Genomic DNA, 25,451 nt, shown 5'->3' on the forward strand with positions numbered 1-25,451 from the left:
CTGCACAGGACATTTTTGATGGATAAACATATAAGGAATGGTCACGTGTTGATTTTGGCAATTCAAAGTATGTAGGAATGCAGTTATCTTGCAGTCCCTGAAGCAGAGCTTCAGAAACAACACTTCAGAACTTGTTACTCTCTTACAATCAATGCAATTAAATAACACAGTGCCCATGCTCCCCTTTCCACTAAATCAAGTGGTGCTCCTTAAAGAAACAGAATCTTTAAAGCAGAGGGCTCTTGTCACACACAGGGAGCAGCTGGCTGCTCTTACATGACCCAGGACCTTCATGTAGCTGGACAAGCAGAGCAAGGCTACAATGGAAGCACTTTTAGCCAGATATAACCAAGTATCCACTTACTGTTGGTTGCATAACATATGGCGGATGAGGCATCCATGAAGTACTCTGGACCTGCACATCAAATACTTTTAATTAGCATTGAAAAGTTTAAAACTCGAAGATTTACTTGAAAATATTCTCTCTATTACAACTAAGGTGCTAATTTTGACAAAAGACTTAAGTCTTATAACTGAACACAAAATTAATTTACGCTTCATAAAGTTATTGACACAGGAAAAAACTTTCGTATTTCATTTGATAATGTCTTCCACCAAAGTCAGAAGTCTCAGTGAATGCACCACTTCCATGAAGCACATTTTATCTCATAAAGCAGTCTTCAATATTCCGTTTTCCTATTTTTTCATTTGCATTGTTTGCTTTCATCCATCAGTGTAATCATGAACATGTCATCCAACCGACAGTGCAGGAGACATAAAATGTTCAAAGTTTATTTTCAAAGGTATCTGTATGAACTTTTAAAGGTATAACATTTTCAGAGATCCCAGAATGGCTTATTCTGTTTTCAGTAAGCACTGCAAATCTAATTCAGAGTTTTTGAAACTTATTCTAATTGAAAGCTTTCATGGCAAAGCTGGCTTAAGAAGTCTGCCCCTCCAGGATCATTCTTAGCTTGAGCATCCTGGGGTCTACTCCCACCAGAACTCCATATGCATCGCCAAAGTCTGTCTTTGTTGTTCTGCCTTATGACTGACATACATTTCAAGGATATAACAATTTTACTAAGAATTAAACACATTACAGAGTGTTTGCATATTTGTGGTGGCATCTCTGAGCCATAACTCCCTCTTATGCTATGTGTGAGCAGCCCACATGCTATCATAGCTCAGACTCAGCCCCAAGAATTGTGTATTTTAGTTTCCTTTTGCATCAATCTGGGCACCACAACACACAAGTACACAAAAGATGTAGCTGTGCTAGAGCAACCAGAGGGCACCTCCCTTGCTGTCACAGAGATGGGTGTGTAGCACCTCAGGCTGACCATGCATGACAAGGAGAAAGTTACAAGGTCCCACTTCTCCAGATGCCCTGTGATTTTGTTGATGAAGGAAGTGTTGAGAATTAATTGTATAACAGTGTGCTTCAACCTTTGTATGTGTTTATCAAAGTCTATTTTTTGTTGAAAAGCAAGTTTAGCAAAATATCTTTAGAACTAAAACCAGCACACCCACATGCGAACACCTCTACTGAAACATTTTCTGCTGTGAATCCCCATGAGTTAAAACACACTAGAGCTGGCACATCTTGCTGCTTCTCATTGCTCCCACTCTTGCACCACTGCAGTTCCTTCACTGTGCCAGGGCAAATGTCTTTGGGCTTACACTGCAAACTATCTAAGGAAAATGATACGGGTTAAAAAAAAATAAAAATGAATGGTTTTGGTGCAAACACATGAAATCACAAACCGATGCAATGGTTCAAATCAGAATGGGAAAAGGGAGCAACTGTGAACTGTGGAGCACTGGTGAAAGTAAGTAGCTGGGTGGCCTGAACTCATTGGCCTGAAGAAGGGGGAAGTAGTATGGCTCTTAAGCCAGCTTTGCTACTGAGAAAACGGCGTGTGAGCTGCGCTTGTGTATCTCTGGCTTTGACTCTTCTTTGGTGCTGTCATTACTGAAATTTACTGAATTGACCTCATCAAAACAACTTTTGTTTGGCAAGTGCTACATAGCCATCCAAAATAAAATAACACAAAAGTCAAAGAGAATGACAAGAATAATCTCTCTTTGAAAATCAAGTTTAAAGCACAGTTACCCCCCCAGAATTACCTGTAAGCAGTACCATACCATCAGCAACCCCCCACCCACAACAAACCAACCCTGACGTTAAGAACAACCCACCATGCAGCTTTGCAAGTTTGGGTAGCTTATTTCAGGTAAGACCCAGGGCTGGAAAAGCACCGATGGCACAGGAGAGAAATAACTAAAATTGGAAAATGTATAGAAAATGACCAGCTTCTGTGAAGCGATATGTTCCCAGAGAATGGCTAATAATAAAAGTGTACAATCTGGGTTTGACTTCCATCTCAGAAAGCCAAAACAAGACAATAATTTCCCAGTGGAGATCTGAGAGAGATATGCTGAAAAGAGAAATTCTGAATGATATGGCATGTAGCAGACTAAAGAACGATTTGAGGACACTTATCCTCAAGTAATTTGCTTTGTCAGGGATTATTGTATAAAAATGAGTGCTTTTAAAGGATGCACTTACTGGAAAAAATACAGCTGAGGTCAAAAGGTCAAAGTATAACGCAGTCAACATAAATTATTAGAAAAAACACTTAAAAAAAAATTTGGCTAATGAAGGAGAGCCAAAATGAGGAAACAGTTCAATAAGAATGACAAGCTTCTGGTGTTGTAAACTGGTAATTAAACAAAATTTTGTTTATCAGAGAAGCTGATTGAAATTAAGAATTATAGTGGCTTTCATTACTGCTGTAAAGAATGCGGGAAACACTTAAAACTCTACCCAATGATACCTGAATACTGCTAGAGAGCCCTTTGTTATAAGCGTGACTCAAGAGTGCAAGCACTTACACAATTTTCTGTGGTATAGACTCTGCCTACATCCACATCCAAAACATAATTAACTGGGAAACACAGTAGACAAGTGCAAATCTGACGTACCTGATATGTAGAGACAGGGGAAGCAGCAATGAATGGCGTGATTGATGTCTGTGGAATCATGCGGTTTGTTGGAATACTGTACGGTGAGGAATAAAATCTGCAAACAAAGAACAGAAGCGAGATTTTTTGAACCTTTTGACTACTTAGGCTCTGACTAAATAATTCACTGCCTCCTGGGCAAAGACAAAAAGAGTCTACACAGGTAATTATGTCCATCTATTTCCAAAACCACAATAAAAAAGATGTGATGGCTCCATTGAGCAGATCTTGAAAATGGAAAGGAGGAGGAATATTTACACAAAGCATATTTTTTTCACTTCAACTAGCACAAATATAGAACTTCACAATACAAGAAGCAATTATCTGAAATGCAAAGACAGCTGATTTTCCAGAGTGCTAGCTAGTGAAAGGAAATTTCTTACACAATATCGAAGACAACATTACCGATTTCATTTTTACACAGGCTACTGTTTTCTTTTCATATCCTAGTGCTTCAGTGCTGAGAATAACACATTCTATATACATGCCTGAATTATTTTATTAAGGGGTGGCTACAAAAACTCTGGCTGAAATTTTCATATTCATCTAGGCAGAGAGCAAAACACTCCTTTCCTGGTGAAATGTATCAGGAATTATGAGGCTAAATGCCCCAGGCAGCACTGAAAATCTCAGATTTACTTGGTTTTATTTCCACTGTTGCATGCTATGAACAGAAGCTGCACAATCTCTTGCTTTATGGTAATAAATGTTATATTCTTTCTCCTTCCCTGTGGGTTAATGATTATTGATAAAATTATCACTTGGAAAATATCACTACTGCTGGATTGAGTTAGTACTTAATATGTGTGTGCTTGTAAAGATTTCTGCATTTACCCTCTTTTCAGTTTTAACTGTAAGCCAGAACAATAAAATTGCTTAAAAAAAGAATGTTTGTGGTCTTACAGTTGTCCAAATGCCGGTATTTTGGACTCAGAGAGAAACACTTATGTGCAGTGTTCTTTTGTCCGATTTAAACCTCATGTAGATCCTTCTCATATAGGATGCACCAGTAAGCAACAGAAGATTCTGCAGAGTGAAGTGGACTGCATTCTCTCTCTTTTTATATTTTTTCCCCTCCCTACTCTGAGGCAATCAACAGTAGCTTTCCATGAGAGCTATGCAACAACAACAAAAAAATCATTACTGGTGTTTGTACAAGTGCTCTATTTCCTGATCACCCTGGCATCACAGATTTAGTACTAATCAGTCTAGTTCAGACTGGATGCATTCATTCTTGATGCAGGCTCAAATAACCACCGACTTCAACCAATAGCCTTGGAAAAACAGGCTGATGTCTTTGAATGTTGGGCGGAAACATTCGAAGTTAGGAGGGGAGAGGGAGACAGAGAAGCAATAATTTGTTCTTTCTATTCCAAATCAGATTTTAAAATGCCAAAATCAGCAGGTGGCATCTGAGTGATTTTTTGTTTAATAGAAATATAATGCTATTTTAGGACCATTTATCTGCCCTCACAATGCTCGCACAGAGACTATTTTAAAATTGTGCCTTTGCCCAATTTTATATATATCCTATTATGAGAACTCAGAGGTATTTGTATCTCCATGCTTACACCAAATATTAAGAGCACACAACATCATGGGAGAAAGGATTTTTACCACTAGACTGGTTCATCTAAGGCACTAGCACAATGCATATTATCTAACTCCTTTTATAGGAGTCTTCCCCCAGATCAATGTTAACCAGAAATCTCTTGGGCCATGCTCTTGCTAAGTGGATCAACTAAAAAATGTGTGCAGCAGATGAGAACAGTCAATGGCAGACTGACAGAATTTAGTCTATGGGTAAAATGTGGAATGTATAGAAATACATATAAAACTCTTAAGCTAAAAGATAATATAAAACCAGAACTCTTTTGAGAAAACCACACAGTTTTGTTCATTCTGTTCTCATTCTGTTCATAAACCTGGTACTGATGTTGGGCTCACACTCATAACCACATATGAACTGCTTGGACAAAGACAAGTACAGGGAAGAAACAACTTTCCATTTGGAAGTAGTGCTGACTCTTTGGAATAAACTCTCCAATAAATCCTAGCAAATACTAACAAATTTACAGAAAATGTGTGCTAAGCCAAGAACTTGACAGACAGCTTGCCATTTCAGTTTCAGCATAGAGATGCAGTTATCTGAATAGTACATAAGCCTGTAGAATATATACTACGGTAATGTGGAAAATACAGCCCTTCCAACACCCCTGCCAATGCCGTTTATCTGACGCCATTTGGAATGCTTTCAAATAAGCATCAAATAAAACATACTACCAGGACACTCAGCTGTATTGGGAAAATTCATGCACAAGGGCATCAAGGAAGAGACAGGAAGAAACTCTGATGATGCAAATGCAAGAAAATCCAGTCCATATATTTCAGTTTTAATAATAATACTAATAATACTAATAATAATAAAATCAAATGTAACAATCTCAGTCACTGCAACAGGCTGTAGGGAAAACATTTTGCAGTCAGGAATCTCTTACATCAAGAGACAAAGGCTTGTCTTCCTTCCTCAGTGCCACTTGTGGCCAAAAGGATCTAATACTAAAGGATGGGGATGTCTCTGCCACACGTGAAGTACATCCGTATGGTGAGGATAGAGGTGTCCTTGCTGGGGACAGGCTCAAGCAGAGCCACACTCAGGTATGGGATGCTCAACCTACCACACTGCTGGAGTCATTTGCTGCCAGGGCAGGGCTCATTGACAAAGAGAGCTCAACATGCCCTCACCCATGGGACACTGAGGCATCTCGCTAAATTCCCTTTACATGCAAATGGGCTAATATCCTCATATGTCTGGCATTAAGAGACATGCTGGAGATCTAATAAAAAACAGGGGGAACAAAGAACAAGGGTGGCCTGTTCTGGCACAAACCCTAGAGCATGCCAACAGGATCTGCAGCTGAGGACCTTGCTATATTCAGTCTTAGGCTTTACCTTCTTTTTTTTCTTTAGGCTTAGGGAGAGGTGAAATGAGGTGGAAGATGCATTTGTAAGTTCATTCAAGGGAATAAAGGACTCTCAGTCATCAGAATATCTGCATCAGAAAGAGGAGTGGAAAGAGATATGAATTATACTGGCTTTGACTCATTTTAGATGTATTAAATTATGCCTCCAAGTTTCCTGGCATTGAAGTGCACTAGGTATTTTGAGAGCTGTAGGCTTCGTGGTAGTTGACCTGTGAGCTCTAAGGAGAGCTCTCCAAAAGGCTCAGATGCATTTTCTGAGAATGCAGTTTGCATCCTTACATTGGTCCATGCAGTTTTTTGCAGGTGCAAGACAGCGTCCCCGCTCCTCAGCTGCAATTGCAACGCCAGAAGCATAAGCATGCAGGTGGCAAGGGCAAGGCAAAATGGACATCGCCCTTGTATTAAAAATAGACCTTTTCAGCATGTCTAGATTCCATAAGCACAGGGGAAACTCATCACTAGTAGGCAAAAAGATGCCCCCAGAAGTTCCTGAGGGGGGGTTTATAAGGAGCTCAAAAGAACACATTTTTAAGTGCTGTTAGAAAGAAGTGTGTTTCCAGTGCATCATAAGGCACACAGAGGCAGCGCTTTAACAACAGTTTTTGTTGCTTAACAGACAAAGCACATACTCCCCTGCTACACCAACCCTCCCTTCACATTTGGGGACTGCACTATCTGCAGTGTCTGGCCGCTATTTCCCTGCCAAAAAGTAGAAAAAAAATCCATATGGTTCCCATTCTATTGGGGAACATGCAAGCTTCCAGACAGAATCTGCGCAAGAGCAAGATCCTATTTGCACTGCAATAAACACCATTTGCTCATGCCTCGTGCCTGCGGGCAGTACTGAAAAAGTTAGATTCATAAATAGTATCCTGGGGCTCACATAATGTAAGAGTATTACCAAGCATTATCAAGGCAGCAATTTTCTGTTGCAACAAGGCACACAGTCAGATGTTTGAGTTGGAAAAGACCTATCTGAATATTGAGCCCATTGGCCAGCAAATGCACAAAATAGTCCCCCAGATATGAGATACTAAACTGATACAGTACATTGCAACCTTAGTCAAATGGCCAGGAGGACTCTAGCCTCAGGAACATTTTAAATGAGCTTCCTTACAGTGCAAGTACAAGTGCTCTATCCTGTTCTTTGTATGAGTGCATAAAACCATTGAAACAATGTTAATGCCACAAACTGAAAAATCAATAGCATATTACAACAGGCACACTACTCCCCAAAATAAAACCTGAGTACCTTGGTAAACACAATTCAGAAAAGGCTGATTATAAAACAAAAAAAAAGGTGCAGAGAGGTTGCCAAGTGAAAAGAGCTTATCTACTGAAGTGTGTGCTTACCATATCTTCAGTACCTCATACTGCAATGCTATGGTACACTACGGGCTGGATTCTCTACTACATTATACTAGTTTTATGCTGATGTAACTCCACTAGATGCTTAAACAGAGCTATATGGGCATAAAAACAATATAATGAAATGGAGAATCAAGCTTTACAATGTAATAGACTCAGAAGAAAATAATCTATTCCTTAGTGGAGAAAAAATCGTAGTCATTTTTAGTGAAAGCTTCTCTCTCACTCTCTTTTGTTTTATTACTGCTATAGATTTTCAAGGCAAATATGCAGTTATATGGTAATAAAAGTGATAGTACGACACCATGAACAGTAAGAACCTACCTTTTCATTTGGAAACAAGAGTCCAGATTCTTCCCTGAGGTTTGGTTATGGCCCAACTCCAAACCTAATATAATCCATGCCTCTTAAAGAACTACGAATTTTAAGTACTACCCCATGACACCTGCAGAGACATGTTTCTCTAGTAGGCTTCCATCCTCCACATAATCCTGTGTGGACTTAGCAACTTAGATGCATCCAAATGCATCTATCAACCCTATAAAGAACTCTAGTAAATGTCAGCACGTGCAGTTAATATTTTTTTAAAAATTTTGTTTGTAATTCATACCTCTTCTGAATTACTACATTGACTTGGTATCTTTACATTTCCCATCCCCAGCGTCAGTTCACTAAGTGTCACACTGGTGACCCCAGCTGAATGCTACAAGGAAAAGGCCTTTGTTTTACAGATCTTTGGGTGACACTGAGCCATGCAAACCTTACTGGCTCAGCCCACATGACTGTCAAAGTATTCTGCACCTTTTTAGGTACAGGGTGAGTGTGGGCACAGCAACAGCTTTTTGCTCACTTCCACACTGCCCTCCTCGTGAGATAAGATTCATAACTTCAAGAAAAATTATTCTTGAATTAAAATTGTATTAGTCTCAAAGGATCCTTCAAGCTACAGTTTCCATAACATTCACACAACCGACATGCAGGAATTTATATGAAAAAAAGAGCTAGTTGTCCACATGAAACACTGGTGGATTATGAACCAGTGATGTTTTTATTTATGGACTATAATGTTTTACCAGCTGAGAAGTATGACAATAGAGAAGAATGACTCATTTGGAGGTCAGAACAGGGAGATAGAAGCAGAGGATTCTGAAATCACAACTACAAACAAACTCTCTATTCTTCTGTGTTTGGCCTCTTCCTCCACAACACAGGAATATCACAAGCCCTACAAAATTACTGCATTTAAAGGGAAATTAGACAAAACAGACTGACTGTTACTATTGATTTTTTTTTTTTTTAAACTACTAGGAATGTTAGGGTGTTTTCCTAAATGCTTCAGCTAGCAGTGACCTAACAAATATTTAACAAATAAACCCATCCTTATCTATATCAATAAATTCTCCCCTTCAGCTGGAGAACACAGGTGGGAGTGTGCATGGAATTTGATAATCATATCATACATCTCTCTGATCAAAGAGTGACTGTTGAAGAGTTCAGGGCTGAACTCTCTGCCTCTCTTCAAATTGTTGTTAACCTAGCTGAAAAGAGAGCTAAATTTCAAGGATACCTTTTTCTAGCTTATGAAATAATTGGAAATGTAATCATGCAGGTAAATAATATGTTGATGTAATTTCACTGCACAACTTGAGATAAAATTGCAATTCCTTGTGTCAGCAAATGGTAGCTGAGAAATAAAGAAGAGTGTTGCATTTTACCCTTAAATCCCATCTGCTTACACACTAATTTAAGGCTTTCTCCCTATCTGGCATTTTTATTCAGACAATGCCATGGAAGCCAGCCAGCCTACAGAAAGAACCCCAGATGAAGTAACAGCTCTGTTATCCAAAATACGTTGGAATCTTCAATGGCTATTTTAACAAAAGCCAAGTCAGTAAAGGGAAACTTTACTGGTTCCCACTTCATGACAAAGAGAGATTAAAAAGACATCTACTGACATTTGCCAAATAGTGATGGAAATTATTAGGAAAAACAACTTCCCGTTCAAATGGATACTGCAAACAAGAAGGCATAAAAAGAAAAGGAAAAGTAAAAGAAGAACTTGACAATATGGCATTATACACTTCAGACAAAATATGACTGAGTGGATTTGCTTTTCAAAAAGTTTCACCACAGAAAGAGAAAACAGAAGATAACATTCAAAATAATTTTTAAAAAGATGTAAGAAAACATGCATTCCTTACCCATTCTGTATAGCAGCTGTTGGATCGTAAGTCAAAGCCATGCCAGCCTGCATATAGTTAGGGAAGAAAAACAGATTTTTACTATTACTGCAGGAAAAGAGAGAAAAAAAAAAAAAAAAAAAGAAAGACATGAAACATATTCTAAGCCAATATGAATAAAAACTGAATGCAACTTAAATAGAAATCTAAATTCTCTGACGGCCCAAAGCAGCATGGACAGATTGGGTACCTCCCCTGCGTGAGAGATCACTGAGAAACAGATCTGTTCAGTCTGTTGGCTGTCATCTTTCCATAACATTTAGGGCAAATGGTGTTTTTGTTGCTCCAGTATCAATTAATAACTCCAATCAATGCCTTTACAGCTGATTACTCACTATAACAAGACAGGCCCAAATCCTGCTGTTACCTGTGAGATAGGTGGTTGGTAAATATTCCAAAGCCAACTTCATGAGAGCTTCACAGGAAGGAGTCTCATCTTTCCTACAAAGGTCACACCCGCATGACCCCGCCAACCATTTCCCTGGGGTGTAACTCATACTTAGAGTTAATTCATTACCATGAGACAAGAAACAAAAAAAGGGCTGTGGAGCAGAAAAGCTTGAGCTTTCAAACGAGGCTTTTAAAATACTTCAGAGGTCTGGACAGCAGAAAAATTTGTTAATGTGTTACACAGAGCTTTTCAACTGCCATTTACCACCAGGCAGACTGTGACCTGTGCAAAAGGATTTGGCAGTGTTAAAACATTGTCCAGTTAACAACTGTCATCACTGCCACCATTAGCAGACATATCCACAGGTACCACAGAAAAGGCAGTGAGAGAGCAGGGCTGGAGACAGAATTTAGCACTCCACCTTATGCTCCAAGATAGCAGTCAGGGTCATGCAGGAAAGACCTTTTTTTCCCCCAGCATTTACTTAAAGACATGCATTTGCTTTGACTTTTTCCCTTCCTTATTGATTTTCATCCCTCCCTTTGTGAAATGCTTTCCAATGTAAGACACTACCAATGTAAGAGATGGGAAGAAGTTGTCCTTTGTGCAGGGTTACAAGCATAGGGGAGAGGAACCCTATTGCTCAAGGTGGTGCTCTCCCTATGGGAGCAGCTGAAAAACTGCCATGGCACCATCCCACCCCCAAGGCACTGTATTTCTCTTCATTTTTCATACACATCCTATGCTTGCTGCCTGAGACAGGCAGCATTTTCTTCAAGGACAGATGCTTTACCAACCACGTGGCATGGTCTGTGCTCCTGCTGGGAGCTTTTCATGCCCCTAAAGCCATCTACCAAAGTACTTTTGAATAATGGCATCTGCCCCATTCCAGATGGCTGCGCAGACAGGTCAGGAAAGTGTTTGGGCTTGGCTGGTTCCCAGGCAGGCAGGTGAGCAGCCAGGGTAAATGCACTGGTGACGAGCAGGCAGAGTAGCAGGAAGCAGTCCTGGAAGAGCCGGGTTAGCCCAGCAGCTGCAAACTGCTCTAGGAGGAGATGGTCCAGGTTTCCAGAGGCCAAAAATAGTTTCTGATCTGAAAGGCCAGGCTTCCTGCTACCTTATGTCGCCAAAAAAAAGGTTCGTGTCCTTATTAAATTTGTGTATTTTTCTTGTTATTCTTTTAAGCAGATGCTAGGGCAAATGTTTTGCTTTATGAAAATGCCACTGTTTTAATAAAATATGTAGTCTCTCCCAAGCAAAGAATCATTCAGGAGACTAAGTCCAAGTGCATGTGGCTATTTTTAAAAGAAGTATTGATTTCATACAAAGAAAGATAAAATGGCTATTTCTGCAAGTTTAAAATGTCAGAGAGCTGAATTTATGGTGACCTAAACCACTACTTTTGATGTAGAAAATCATCATCCGTTACTTTACTTGGTTTAATATTCTTATGTCTTATACACGTTCAGCATATTATATTGTTTAGTAAGGTTGCATTAATTACTAATGGAAATGTATAAATTTCAAAACAAAAGAAAAAAGAAAACTTCAATATCATAAACTTTTTGTCTGCAATACATTTTTGAGGAAACTTGTTGTCTTGTTTTCGTTTCTCTTTTCAACATCTGTAAAATTTGTTACTGCTCTCTTTTTGTATTCCTGCACTGGTGAAGACAAATAGTATGTACAAGCCCTAGAGGGACAAAAAAATTAATTCTAACAATTTAAAAAAAAATACTGGCTAAAATAACTTAAGATATTCCCTATAAATCTAGGTGTTTACATTTTAACACCTCATCACACATCTACTCAAGTCTGAGGGGGAAAAAAAAAATTCTTTGGAAAGGACAGAGCCAAGCTTTCTAAATTAAGGAGTTTCTAGATCTAGTCACCCTTAGAGTTTCTGGATCAGAGTTCACTATATCCCACAGCTTGCATTAGTGACCTGGAGACAAAATGGCAATAAGGGAGGTAGGTCTGGGAGGAAAAGTGGAAATAAAAAACTGGTACTATTTTGGTTTCTTTGACATAAGTAAGAATGAAGGTGCAGAAATGACAACCTGCAGCAGCTCTTTCACTGCAGCCCTAATGATGCTTGCTGTTCACGTGAGACCTGCAAACAGACGTTTGTGTTCCTTTCAGTTCCTTTTCTCATGGATATTTGAGCACATGGCCATGGCATGGACACTCATCTCACCCTCCAACCCCATCACACCCCAGACCTGTGTGTGGGTCCATGCAGACAAACTGCACAAACTCAGTTCTCTGCACTGGTATTAAGAACGGGGGACCCAGCTGTGTTCCTGAAGAGTACAAAATTTGAAAGGCTAGACACTCATCTCCTCCTTATCCACGTTCCATATCCATACTGCATGGAGACAGATTACCAGAATCTGTTCAAGTACTTCAGCAGTGACCACTATAAATATCACCACCACATTTACCAGTAAATGAAAAGTTTCACATTAGACAAATAGGACACAGCATGTGGCAATATGTGCATATGGTAACCACCTACAGTTGGCCCCAGTAATATTGCTAATATCCCCCATTGCTGCAGAGCCTTAAACAGCTGCTATTTCAAATAGCTGCTAACACAGGACTATTTACTTCTTTCTCATCAAGTTGTACAATTCCTCTGTACAAAATTATGCTGGCTGGAAGCCCAGGAGTGGCAACACTTAGCCTGGACCAGTCAAAGATTTATGGTCTGAAGCATCCTCATTCATCAGGAATAAAAACTGATGAGCAATAATAACTTACTGGAAAATTGTCTGAACTTTCCTCCACAGCAGACAAACAGGAATTCCAAAAATACCAAATGCAGAATATTAGGGTTGGCCTCAAGACTCCCATGTGAGAGAGGTCTAGCTATTCTGTCAAAATCAGAACTGAATATAGCCATCATAGGGCTTAAAACAGGCTGAACTATACCAAGATTGATGCCTCTATAGCAGCCCTCTGCCGTGCTGAGAGACTGTTTTCTTCCAGGCCTTTTCATTCACTGGTTTGCTCCTGTTTCAGTAGAAGGAGAGGGGCTTATTCTTTCTTCTCACAGTGACATCTCCTGATAAAATGGCACCTGAGGGAGTGGCACTGATGATGGAATGCTTCTTTAGCAAAGTATTTGTCAGAAAAATCTTCTATTAAGTAACAACTGAACCACACAATTTTCATGCCACTCAGACAGATAATGGACATAGACTCAGCTATGGAATGAAAACACACGATGCAAAACTAGGAAGAGCTGTTGACTCCATTGAAGGCAGAGAGGCCCTGAAGAGAGACTGTGACAATTTAGAAAACTTGGTAATCACCAACCATATCAAGTTAAACAAGGGAAAGTGCTGGATTCTGCACATGGGATGGGGTGGCCCTGGATGTATGGACAGACTGGGGAATGAGATGCTGGAAAGCAGTTCTGTGGAAAGGGACCTGGGGGTTCTGATGGCAAGCTGAATCTGAGCCAGCAGTGCCCTGGCAGCCAGGAGGGCCAACCCTGTCCTGGAGGGCATCAGGCACAGCATCACCAGCCAGGCAAGGAAGGGGATTGTCCCACTCTGCTCTGCACTGGGGTGGCCTCACCTCGAGTGCTGGGGGCAGTTTTGGGCTCCAAAATATAAGAAAGATATTGAGGTGTTAGTGAAGGTGAAGGGCCTTGAGGGCAAGCTGGATGGAGAGTGGCTGAGGTCACTTGGTCTGTTCAGTCTGGAGAAGGGGAGACTGAGAGGAGACCTCATTGCAGTCTGCAACTTCCTTATGAGGGGAAGAGGAGGGACAGGCACTGATCTCTTCTCTCTAGGATAGGACCCAAGGGAATGGCCTGAAGCTGAGTCAGGGAGGTTTAGGTTAAACATTAGAAAAAGGTTTTTCACCCAGAGAGTGGTCAGGCACTGAACAGACTCCCCAGGGAAGTGGTCACAGCACAAAGCCTGACAGAGTTCAAGAAACATTTGGACAATGCTCTCAGGCACATGGTGTGACTCCGGGGTCAGGGGTTGGACTCGGTGATCCTTATGGGTCCCTTCCAAATCAACACAGTCTGTGATTCTGTGAAAATTCTGCACCTCAGCATTTCAATATGCAATTGCTTAAAGTAATCAAAAAAAGTGATAGCTGCTTTCAGTCACATAATGGAAATAAAGATCATTCTTAATAACTACTGGTCTGTTCAGAAAGTCAGGTGACATAGAAATTAACCCAGTTTGTTAAAATATTGATTTTTTTAAAAGATTACTTATCTCTTATTTTTACCAAAGTGTCTGAACTTAAGGACATGAGGAAGGAATTAAGGTTTTTGCTATTTTTTGCTACAGTTTTCTAACTCTTGACATCAGTGAAAGAGATACTAAAACCAAGAGATTCAGTCTGCACCTGTCTTTAAATTTAAGCTCTTTCATTCAATGAAGTGCAGAAAATATCAAAAAGCCTCTGGAAAGCAAGGGTTTCCCTAGAAGTTTGAAGGCCTTTTGTTCAACACTTTACTGTGACAATTTTTCCATGGACAAAGACAAGGTGTTCTGCTTCTGGTTTGGTTATTTTTTTCCCCCCTCTCTTTGTTATGATTTGAACATAAATGAGCAGATCTTCAACATCATGTGAAATAAAGTGGGTTTATTATTTCTCTACCCAACCCCCATGATGTCTCACAAGAACACTTATCAGTGCAGTATCTGTCTTCCAGCAAACATGAATACCTATAAATGACCAATTTCTTCTGCAGTATCTGTCTTCCAGCAAACATGAACACCTATAAATGACCAATTTCTTCTGTGCATCTTCTGTGCAGCCCAGCATCTTCTGTGTTGCTGGGAAGCTGCTTTCATGAACAACTTCACCATCATATCACCATCTACTCTCCGTGTACACGCCTTTACGACACTGCATGCAAAAGTTCACCATAATACCGACCTGCTACAGAGATGTGCTACACCTCCTCCTCAGAGGTGAAACTTCCACATTATCTCCTCAAACCTGCCCTGGCCAGCCTCTGCCCAGTGCTGGAGCACCTCTGCAAGGCAAGGCTGCTGCCATTGCAGGATCTCATACTGCGCAGGAGACCACAGTCCCATTGGAAAAAATTGGAGAGGCCTACAAATTAAACAGGGGTGAAATCCATGGATGTGGGGAGTTTTCCCCCTGGATTTCTCCTGCTTAAGCTGAGATTTGGAAAGGTAAGGTTGTACGCTTGGACTTAAGGGACTTCTGTGGTGAACTGATGTGGGAGTTAGACTAAAAGATATGTTTGTCTTCTCCATCTCCACTGACTCATACCTTCACCCTTTCCCACTGGAGGACTGCCATCCCAGGACATGCTCTTGGCTACTACAGTGGAATCAATTGAAATTTCGACACTCAGATTCCTGTACTTGTTTTGTTTCCATTGCTAATACCTGCCAGGCGTCACAACACAAGGATCTCTTGTGCCCTGACAGCAGATACCCTTATTGAAATGCTTTGATGGAAGAAGAGAGAGTAGGGGAAAGAAATCATCAACCCAAATGAGATTAATGGGAAATACTGATTTAATAAAACAAGCTCAGTCACCAGTAAAGTTAACTTGGCAGAATTCCTTTCTTTGATTATTTAGCAGTTCTGTCAGAAATATTCAACATTATTAGAAAGGCTTCTGAATTTAATTGTGAATAAACCCCCATCTTTGCTTTTTAGAGAAGGAGAAATCTAGAATGCAAATGTGACACCTCTTAGATATAGAGACGCATATGAAAGAAATGGAGCATTTCCCAGTGATGTGTGCTCCTTAAGCAGCTGCAGATTCTGAGGAAAACAGTGGTTGTGGAGAGAAAAATATATAATATTGATGTTAAACTTGGGAAGTGATTCATGAATCTCAGAACGTCAGAGGCTGCACTGATAAACACAATAACAAGTTCAGATATCCAAATGAATGACAAGAAACCCTTTTGTCCCACAGAACTGGAATGAAAGTCTGACATACACAGCTTCTGTTCTTGGGATTGAGTCACTTTCTTCCCACTTCAGTTTATCTGGTTAGTTAAAATGTAAGTGCTGAAGTCTACAAAAATTGAAAAGAAAAATAAAAACCAACAAAAGAGAAATAATATAATATAATATAATACAATATTTCTCTTTCCACAGCCAGCCCATACATTTAACCTTGTCATCTTCAGGTCTATGAACCATCTGCTCTTGGGGATCTGGCACACCCATTTTGCCATCAGTGTGATCCAGTGTTATGTCAGCTGTTTATTACATCTGCACACTAGATGTGTGTGCTACAGTGAGTTGGCTTGCAGCACTCCTGGTATCTGTTGGGGATACAGCAGAAAAAGGTATGTCCTTTGCCTGTCTCCAACATTTGTTTATTCTGTCTAAGAAAACACTGCTATAGCAGCAGAATTTGGAGGAAAACCCAGCTACAGGAAAATCTCCAGGGCAAATGGCATGACATTTTTCACCAGAGAAGGAAATTTGAAGCCAAAATGAAAACAAAGAAAACTAATCTCTAAGAACAGGTACACTGCTGATTCTGTTTTAACTATACCATGGGCCTTTTAAAATCCTGATTGCAGTGACAGTGATTGGTTTAAAATATTTCTAAGTACTTTATAAGCTCAAAATCCAAATTAGTCTTTGGTATTTGTGCCACTGAGGCATCTTTTCAAAATATTGCCCACAGTGACAGCACCTTGTGTCATTATTCCAGATATTTTCAATTACTGGTCAATTATCTTTTGCCCTTCTCTTTCTCCCTCTGCTTGGGCTTTCTTCAGGTTCAACACCTCTCTTTGCTAAACTAAGCTTTTGTTGAAAACAAGCATGCAAAGTGCCAGTGTTTAACTTACAGGCATACTAAATATATATAGTAAATGTCTTTGTGGATGGTTTACATATGAGGGTACTACTGCTTGTCTGGACAGAACTGGGAATTGCCTTTCACAGCGAACAAATGTTACTTGTCCAGGTATAAAATACATCTGTCCTAGACACTCGGGATTATGGAACACAACTAAGTAGTACCTATCTCCTTGGAAGCATAAAAACAATCCATGTCTGAGCTAAAAATAGGCCTGGCACAGAACTACTAATCATTTCCAAATGCATCTGCTGGTAAAGAAGGGACCATTGGCACCAAGATCAACTGCTTCAGCCCTTCACTGGTACTGACTTTACAAAAAAATTGGTGTGTGTCTCAAATTACCTACTGCATGTTTTTCTCTCTAAATTACTGTTTGCATTAGGCAAAGTTGTAATGATTAGTGGATAAAAAGACAGTTACAAAAGCAACATTCCCCAACTACCAGGTCATTTTATTTTTTTAAGAAAGAATTAAAAACATGTTTAATTCTTTAGGTATTCCATGAACTGAGCTTGAAAGAAAACAAAGGAGAAAGGGGTAAGGAGGAAGAGAAGAAAGGGAAGGAAAGGAGGGTAACCTCTTGGCTCTTTAGAAATAAAAAATGTAACTCAGATTACAGAAGCACAAAAAGCAATCAATATAAGTATTATTAGTGACAATTATTGAATATCATTATAGACATCAGACCAAATTCAATGACAAGGGGATTGCATTCAATGGTGCATCTCACTGTTGTGATGCATGCACCAATACTGTAAGGGTGATATTCCCTTATAAGACAATGCAACTATTTCAATAGCCCAAATTTTACAGAAACTTGCAAAACAAATATCAAAGAGTTGAAAATACTGTGACTATAAAAAAAATGTTAATCACTTTGGGCTGACCAGATGTAGAAAAGTTACATTTTCTAAAATTGTAAACAGTAATAAACTTCAGGACGATTTCTCCCTGTCTACCAGGTAATTTTCAAATAAACCTGGTCTTAAATACATGTACCAAAAGACATTATTTCTGAATAAGCAAAACAAAGTTTCATTAAATCTGCAATAGAAGATTATGTTGCAAAATTCATGTTGCAGTTTTTAATCCAATCTGATCTCATTTTGTGACTACACTTGATTCCCTGGGTACATTTTTGACTAAAACATTTTGGGGGAGTTATATCACCCACCTCTAGACTTGTCAGTTGCAATTTAGAGGTAAACTGAATCAAATATTTTATAGACAGAATTTGAATATGATTATGCTCTATCACTATTTCAATTCAATCTTGTCAGGTTAAGTTTCACAACAGAATGACTAATTAAAACAGTGTGAGGAGAAACTAGCCCAAAAAAGTAATTACTGAACTTAGTGCAGAAATTGTCAGAATTTTACTGCAAATATTTCCAACACTTGCAGGTTTCACTGTACATTTATTGCACCTGTCTATTAGATGCCTAATTTGACAGCCTTATACAAAGCCATCACTAATATAAGCACTCGGCTCTGTAGTCCAGAACTGGTCAACCATCACAAACACTCAGTTAAATGTCTCAGTAAATCTGCTGAACATTTCCAAACAAGAGTGTAAGTATAAGGACAAGAAAGCACTATTCAAGATCTGGCATTCTTCACTGGTTACAGATGGCCAAGCAACCAAGCACCAAACCCACCCTCCTAGACCTCCCAAAAAGCCCTAGAGAAATTCAATATATTCCTAAAGACTTGACTTTAAAAGGGATGTCAATTTAACAGCCAATGAAAGTATTTCTATATGGTCAAGAAGGAAACTACAAAGACGTATGACAGGAATAAGATTTTCTATTGCATTCTGCAGCATGATCTGACAACTTTATAAAAAAAAAAAGAAATCCTGTCTTATAAAATTCCATAGAAGCTCTTCATAAAAGAGAGAAAAACCTCTGAGAACAGCATGACCAGAGAGGTAACACTGCAGCAAACCTGCTCGTCCCCACTAAATCTCCTGCCATTCCCTCCCTGCAGCAGAGTACTGGGCACAGCTGTTTGTCTCTACTTTGTACACTCAAGTTTGAGGCCAGTGACAGAACTGTTGGCGTCATTTCTCTGGGATCTGCCTTTCTGAGAAATAATTCTCATGCACGCTCAGTGCTAATGCTGGTTAAACCTCAGATGTTTTAGAAATGCCCTTCATGAAAGTATTCAACAATGCAAAGGCTTATCTGAACAATAGCCAAAATACATCTTGGTCTAGATACCACAGGATTTGGCCAGGGTGGAAATACTAAGGGAGGAATCTCTTGGATGCTGTTTCAATACTTTTCTTTGGGGAAGAAACTAAGAAAAAGCAGAGGTGTAGGGAATATTTCCAGATCCCATTTGTCATCAGAACTACAACACTTGTCATATATCAGTTATTTTTCACTACTCACTGCCTGCTCTTTTAAAAAGGAATTAGAAGACATTAAAACTGACAGGAATAACTGTAGGAAGGTTACTCAAGTGCTGCTACCTAAAGAACAACTGAATGGTAGATCGTTTTTAGAACAAGACTGTTAAAGGACAAAGAGTCAGAAAACCCCTTTTGCATATACAATATAAAAGTAATTATAAAGAAAGATTTTACATTGGAAATAAGAAAATTAACAGTAGGGAAGAAATTCAGTAAATGAAGGACCCTAAAAGAGAACAAGCATTCTTGTCTTTTATGCTCCGAGTAGTAAATATCCAAAGTGCAGCAAGCTATTAAGCAGATGCTAGTAAACAGAGAAAATCTGAGAAAATCTAACCTGAAATATCTCTGAGCTTGTATCTCTACAATCTTTTCACGTTTGCACTTTATACAATGACAACAGCTCTGTAGTTGACTGTGATCAACAACAAGGAATGACATCTTCCAGCACTGAAAATCAGTTCTTAAGTGTTGATACTACAAACACACCAGCCACACCCTGCCTCTAGGTCACCAGGATATCACTGGGTTTAACAGGCACTACTCCACTAGCAGCAAATGAACTACACAAGATGCAATAAGCTGATGCCCTGAGGCCACAGGCATAATGGTGGCTTGCTGGCTTTAACTTTATATTCTCTTTTTTTATTGATTTGAACTGAAGGAAGTAAAAAACAGTAGAGATAATAGCTATGATGGTGTTTACTTTTTAAACAGGGATTTAGACATCTTTAAAATATGGATTGTTGACCTTATTGAGGGTTTATTATTGTCTCCTATATATAGACCTTTGTTTTGCAAGCTCTGTGTATGCTGACCTGAGTCTATTGCTTGAAGTACTTCTTGGGCACTTGCTCTTCAGTAGATCCCTAATATGACAAACCATAATGGCTCCTGAGAAGACAGCTCCATTTTTTCAGACATACAGCATAAGAGACTGCAGTGAGCCTTTGGAGACTTCTGCAATGTCCTTTGGCAAATGTGTCTGCCACACTGGGGTTTTCAGCCCACCAAGATAAAAATGGACCATTGCTGTTGGAACAGTGTAGAAAAACCATGGGATGGTGGGAGAAATTTCTACAGGTTCAAAAGGACTCTCTGTTTGTTTTAGGAGCTCACCAATAGTGCTGGAGTATATATGTCATAAACTAATGGCCTGAAAAGTATCAGCTAAAAATATCAAGTAGTTACAAAAAAGCAGAAATACTCTCAGAACATGTAACTCAGAAACACCAAATAATTTTCTTTTTTTTTTTTTTTTAGTTTGCCTTGTAAAATTGAAGTAAACATACCAACATCCCCCCCAAAAAAGAGATCCCCCACCTCCCAGCTTGTATTCTAGAGGAGCACAATTGCACAACATACTTTTTTTCCTTGAAATCTCAATCACAAACACAAAGGATAACTGTTTAGGATAGAAATACTTGCAAGTCCTTCAGCCTTCATAGCTATCAGGATGCATAAGAAGGCACTATGATCAAATCTCCCTTATTTATTCAAGTCTTTTCTCGATAACAAAATTCATAAACAGTAAACAAACTCTTGAAGAGTCAAAAAAATGCCTTTCTTATTTCACCCAAATTTGGAGTCACTTCACATAAAAGAACACAGAGAAGAAACTCCAGTAACAGACTACTTGCAGCAGAGCAGAGGGCAACCATTAGATTACTTTATTTTAAAACTCTGTATACATGATGCAGCTGAGCCTACTGTAAACTGCTTTGTCTTGAACAGAACAAGGAGCTCAGCTCAGATAAGCTTGCAGAAAACTTCTACATGGACCCTACATTTGGATGCGTAAGTACATCTCTCTCTTTCAGAACAGGTCTCACATTCCCTAAGGATCTTCTACCACCAGGAACTAGATGGAGAAAATAACATTGTTGAGTTGCTTCAGTGTAAATTGATTTGGTTTTTAAAAGGTACACCTCGGTTGCTGATGGCTCACCAGGAAGAGAATCCTCGGCTCAGGTCCGCCTGCAGAGCACTCACAGTGGGACCAGGCTGTGCACAGCTCCCCAGCAAGCTCGGAAATTCTCCTTTCCTGCAACTTTACACTCTGCACATTATCATAAACCTCCGTCTCCCCACTGCTTACATAGCTTTTTCTGTACAAACCTATTGCATTTTTTCTGCAATCTGATTTCTTCACAGCCTGAAAGGTAGACCTCCAGGTCTGTCGCTGACTTCTGCCAAACCCCAGGAAAATAATTGCTACGTGGCACTTACCTCTCCTTCTCTGGGCCACGGCCTTCCATTCTGTGTGTATTTGCTTTGATTCTGGCGCTTCTTTTGCCCTCCATCAGCAAATTTGCACAGCAAAGGCTCAGTGGGGGCTGTGAAGACAAGAAATCCAGTCTATATTAGCATCCCCCCCAAAGAAAGTGATTATACCAGCAACAGTAGTGCTTTGTAATACTGATCTTTTGAAGTAAAATCTTGCCTTCTGCAGATATTTTTTGCCTCTTTTAGCCTTGACTCCACTGGCAGCTGTTCTTATTAACTAAGCTTCAAAAAATATATACTGGCAACCCTTAAAAGAATTTAGCAAATATTGTTGAAAAAATAATCAGCCTACGCAGGATGTTAAGTTGCTGTAGTGGAACAGTATAGTCAGGCATTAGTTCCAGCTAAGTTAGACACGTATTCATGACCAGCATTAGTTCAAGGATAAACACTGCTTTACTAAAGCAGCTTTCTGTTTTTATTGTAAAAACTTTGCAAGAACCTGTTTAAGGAATAAGTGTTCTCACTACTTTGGTGTTTCTCAGCATCCAGTCCTTTAAAAATCGGACTAAACAGAAGAAAATAGAGACTTTTGCCAAGTCCAGTCAGCTTTCTTTTCCTCTTAACTCCTCTTTTAAGCAAGCTGGCAGCTGAGAAAACCCTTTTGCTCTCCAAGTGAGATCTGGAGTGTGTGAATACAATAGTCTGGGGGGGCCAGAGTCCCAGGAAGAAAGGATAATCACAGCACTGCACACCCCAAAAGGCAGCCCACAATAGGGCTCCCTAGAGAAGAAATTAACACACATCAAACGGCCACAACAGGAAGGGAACTTGGTGTCTTGGGATCTCTTCCCATCTACCCAGCTTTTAACAGCCTCCTAGAATATTTTTTTTAACCAAAACTTTATTTGTTCTGCTGGTGGGAGCTTGTTTCTGCTGCTTCATCCTTAAAAGGGGGGCCGAATTCTACCCACTTAGGTGTATGTTAGAGTTGTGCTTTATTGCCTGCATCAGCAGAGAAGTAAAACAATATTTGCCTGGTTGAAAGAAATCTAAAAATCGTGTGTCACATTTGAGTCTTATCAGGAATTTTTGAGTTCCCAGGCATGATAAGTCTGTAATTAATTAACCAAGAGTTTTGATGGAAAAACCAAGAAGTCTGGTTTTTTTCCTTCCCATTTCCTGCTTCTGGGAGGCTAGAAATGTTGAAAGAACACAACTGCAGAGATATGAAGAAAATGTTTGGGTAGGGGGGCTAATCAAGTTGTCAACTTATTTATTTGTAATAAAAATTATGATTTGGTTAAGGGACAAGTTCATGTGGTATTAAAACTAGCTAACCTCCACCGACCTCCTAGTTATAGACAATTCAAAATGTGTCAGAAAGTGTAGATTAGAACTTTGATCACTTAAAAACTGCAACCAAGAAACAAGGCACGTAGAGAATCTCACATCAAAAGCACAATTGCTCATTGGGACAGCGTCACTTTGGCCACTTTTGAAGTTATAACAGCTTTGTTTTTTCATTACCATTTTACCAGCCTAGTAATTTCCAAGGTCACTAGAAACTGAACTGCAGGGAACAATCCATTATTGGCAGAAAGCTTGACTGTGTGACCCCAGAGGTCCTTCCCCACCTCCAACTTCGATTATTGTATCAGATTTTTGTAGAAGCAATGCTCAGCCAACCATTTTAAATTTAAAATAATGAAGGTTTAAAAGCATCCAGGTGGCTATGGAGATTCTTTCTGCAGATGGAGAGATTTTACAGGGCTGATTGCCCTGCACTTTCCCTGGTTTTACTCTGTGGCCCGATGCTGCATGATTTCAGAGTGGTTACTTAGCGTTCACTTTGATGTGATTGTGAGGGAGGAGCAGGTGCTAAGCCAGCATTAGAGAAAGACCTATTAAACATCACATACAAAGCTTCAAAAGCTTTTTGTTTTAAGCACTGAACAACTACCAAGCAACATATGATACCATTAGGAGGACCATGCAAAAACCATCTGCACACTGGATATTGACACATGCCATGATCATCAGCTAATGAACACATGTGGTATTAGCCCATGCACTGTGATGTGGTTTAACAAGCTAGGAAATCTACACATCCTCTCTATATTAGCCAACAACAAATAGGAAGCTGTTACCATTTCTGGAATTCCCCTAGCCAGCATTACCATCTGACAACCTCATATTTGTTAATTAGTGGCTTCCTAAAGTTGGTTGAGATTGAACAGAGCTACCAAACAACTTTACTAACCCCATCTAGAAAAAAACGTGAAAAAATATTGCATAGACTTTTCAGGAGGTTGGAAAGAAGGTGGAAAAGGACAATGCTCTACACAGGCAAGTTTCTGCATGGGAGGTTATATTCCTCCATGACAAACTGAGGGTAATTCTGTGGAAAAGTCAGTCTGTGCTGACCAACATTAAAAGAAGTAAAAAGTTCAAAACAAAATGTTCTGACAGGAAGACAGAGCCCATATAAATTTTGGGTTGAGGGTTTTCAGGGTTTTGTTTTGGATTTTTTCCCTCCACAGGCATGTAACATCAAACAAGACAGAAAATTATCTTAACTGATGAAGCGGCGTAGGTCCTAATGGTTTACACCTGGAAAAAATTATGGTAACCAACCTCAAAATATATCTATATATAAAACCCTGAATTAATAATCTCTCTTCTTTCAGGACATAAGACAGCCTTGGGAGTTCAAAGATGTTGCTCTAAGTACACAGAAGAATTCAAGTGTTGGTTTGCTTCAGCCCTCTTGAAATGCCTTGTAAGAAAGGTCCTCTAGGCTTTCCAAGATCAGATGCACCCAAATATTTGGCATTAGTACCATCCTTACAAGTCAAATACAGAGCAACAGAAGATACTAGGAAGAGCACATCCCACTCCACCATGCGAGCATAATTATTTCTTAGTAGAATTCTTTTTTAATGGTTTCATTAAATTTCCAAAATGCTTTAAAAATAATAAATTCAATTCAGACAACAAAAAGATCACAATTAGGTACTATTGTTATCAATTCAAGAAAGAAAATATTTAGGAACTATCAAACAATATCAACATTAGATGAATAATATTTATGGGTTGCAGTAGAAATGGTATATTTCACCCTAAGTACTTCAGAAGGGGGGGAAAGGAAAAAAGAATATTTAAAATTTTTTTGTTTCTTTTCTTTTCCATTCCATGCAGACAGTCTTCAATTTATGGACTACATTTTTACTTTTCTCCTTTTCCTCTGTATGAACACACTGACTGAAAATAAATGCCTGTGTCTCTGCCTCTTCTCTCCCCTTTTGTACTGCTGACTTAATAGAAAATGTAATTTGGATATCTGTAGATGTTCACATTTTGAAGTGATAAGCAGATCTTTTTGTATGGTTCTTGACATCCTCTAAGTTTTAAGCATATGTGGTATTTTGAAGCATATCTGGAAAATCTACTGTTGCTATTTTCCTGTCAAAAAAGTGAGAATTGATTTACTTGAAACAAATTTCAGGCTATTCCATCCTGATAAACTCTTCGAGATAGAAGGCACTGCTCTTTCATTGACTTCTACCTGACAGCAACAAACACAAATATCGAGAATAAATAACTGCTTTAACCTGAACAAGGTTCATTAAGCCATAACCCATTTTTCAAGGCAAAGATTTAAATGCTTGATGCAGTTCCCAGCCAAAACCTTCTCTAGTTAATAAGACATAAATAGCCCTGAACTTGGCTTTGAGTCCTGAGAAGGAAGTGGGATCAAATTGATAGGGCTTCTAAACAGCATTTGCCAAGATATTCAGGGCTGCCTTAGGAGAGGGCAGTAGCTGCTAGTGTTCAAATTCTGTTCCCATGGAAGTCAATGGCTAAAACCCTATCTCACTTCAGTCAGGCTCTGAATTTACTCTAAGAGTTCAGTGGAGGTGAAAGAGAGAGACTGGTTTTATGTCAATCAAGCCTG

The 25,451-nt window shown here is 39.3% G+C and overlaps 1 protein-coding gene across 6 annotated transcripts in view; it reads right to left on the minus strand.

The window, feature by feature from the left end:
* Positions 1-25,451, minus strand: part of RBMS3 (RNA binding motif single stranded interacting protein 3) — a 709,829-nt gene that overhangs the window by 70,461 nt on the left and 613,917 nt on the right. For all 6 annotated transcript variants that reach the window (XM_039548876.1, XM_039548877.1, XM_010398913.4 and 3 more), the window contains 4 exons: positions 21,497-21,603; positions 9,581-9,627; positions 2,989-3,085; positions 365-415 (listed from right to left, as the gene is read on the minus strand). In XM_039548876.1, the coding sequence (XP_039404810.1) occupies positions 365-415; positions 2,989-3,085; positions 9,581-9,627; positions 21,497-21,603 (302 nt within the window). The remainder of the gene's footprint in view (positions 1-364; positions 416-2,988; positions 3,086-9,580; positions 9,628-21,496; positions 21,604-25,451) is intronic.

Source organism: Corvus cornix, chromosome 2, assembly GCF_000738735.6.
Source record: "Corvus cornix cornix isolate S_Up_H32 chromosome 2, ASM73873v5, whole genome shotgun sequence".
Taxonomy (NCBI): domain Eukaryota; kingdom Metazoa; phylum Chordata; class Aves; order Passeriformes; family Corvidae; genus Corvus; species Corvus cornix.